At 48.5% G+C, this 1066-nt stretch overlaps 1 protein-coding gene across 1 annotated transcript; it reads left to right on the forward strand.

Moving 5' to 3' along the window:
* The first annotated feature begins 207 nt into the window (after positions 1-207).
* LOC124699040 (glutaredoxin-C10-like) lies at positions 208-826 on the forward strand. The gene has a single exon (XM_047231413.1). The coding sequence runs from the start codon at positions 304-306 to the stop codon at positions 616-618; it is 315 nt and encodes a 104-aa protein (XP_047087369.1). The 5' UTR covers positions 208-303; the 3' UTR covers positions 619-826.
* Positions 827-1066: the final 240 nt, after the last annotated feature.

Genomic DNA, 1066 nt, shown 5'->3' on the forward strand with positions numbered 1-1066 from the left:
CATTTTCTTATCCAAAACCATCCATCCTTTGAACCTATGATAGATTAACAAATGTGTTCTTTTACACTGGAACTAATCTAGATTCCATCGTAACAAGTTGAGCACATGATACGAATTGCTAATTATCCGCATATGGCAAAATCACCAGAACCATTTCGAGCCTATAAAAAGGCAAGCCGCCCGGGCGGTAGCAACAAACCACAGCCACCACCTCCGGGAACATCTCATCTAAGCATAGACAACGAGTTAGAGCTCCAGAGAAACCTCTCGAACCTCCCGAGATCCCCAGCGATCACGAACTCGATGGATCAGGTGACGAAGTTGGCGTCGGAGCGGGCGGTGGTGGTGTTCACCTCCAGCAGATGCAGCATGTGCCACTCTGTGACGTCCCTCCTCACAAACCTCGGCGTCAACGCCGCCGTGTACGAGCTTGACAAGGAACAGCGGGGCAGGGAGATGGAGAGAGAGCTCGCCAGGAGGCTCGGCCGAGGCCCGCCCGTGGTGCCAGCGGTGTTCATCGGCGGGAACCTCGTCGGTGGCACCAACAGGGTCATGGCGCTGCACCTCGCCAGCGAGCTCGTCCCCATGCTCAAGAACGCCGGCGCGCTCTGGCTCTAGTGAAAGAAGACGTGCTTGCTCACTATGCAATGCTAGCTTTTTGACAGTATGGAATAATAAGACACATGTAACAGGGAAACCGCCTTAGAAGGCCAGGTTTTTTATTATCCTGTGCCGGCTGCATGGCAAGAAGGAAAATTAAGCTAGTAGTTATGTAGTACTTCTTTTGTTGTTACTTAAGGTTTTAGCCCCGTTTTGGGTTCTTTTATTATCCTTTTGTTGGCCTATTGCTCTTTATTACGCACGCATGCATGCATGCAACTGTCTTTTGGTAATCAATATCAGTCAAGTTTTGCAGTCCTTGGATCTAAACATGTTCGACATTGTCCATCATCTCCCTTACATAATTTAACCTATCGATGATCTTCTTCTCGACAATGTTCCTCTTAATGGTTATTTTCATCGAACCAGCGCTTTTCTTGGGCAATCCTTGTTTGTTGTTTTGTCT

The sequence above is a fragment of the Lolium rigidum genome, chromosome 3 (genome assembly GCF_022539505.1).
Source record: "Lolium rigidum isolate FL_2022 chromosome 3, APGP_CSIRO_Lrig_0.1, whole genome shotgun sequence".
Taxonomy (NCBI): domain Eukaryota; kingdom Viridiplantae; phylum Streptophyta; class Magnoliopsida; order Poales; family Poaceae; genus Lolium; species Lolium rigidum.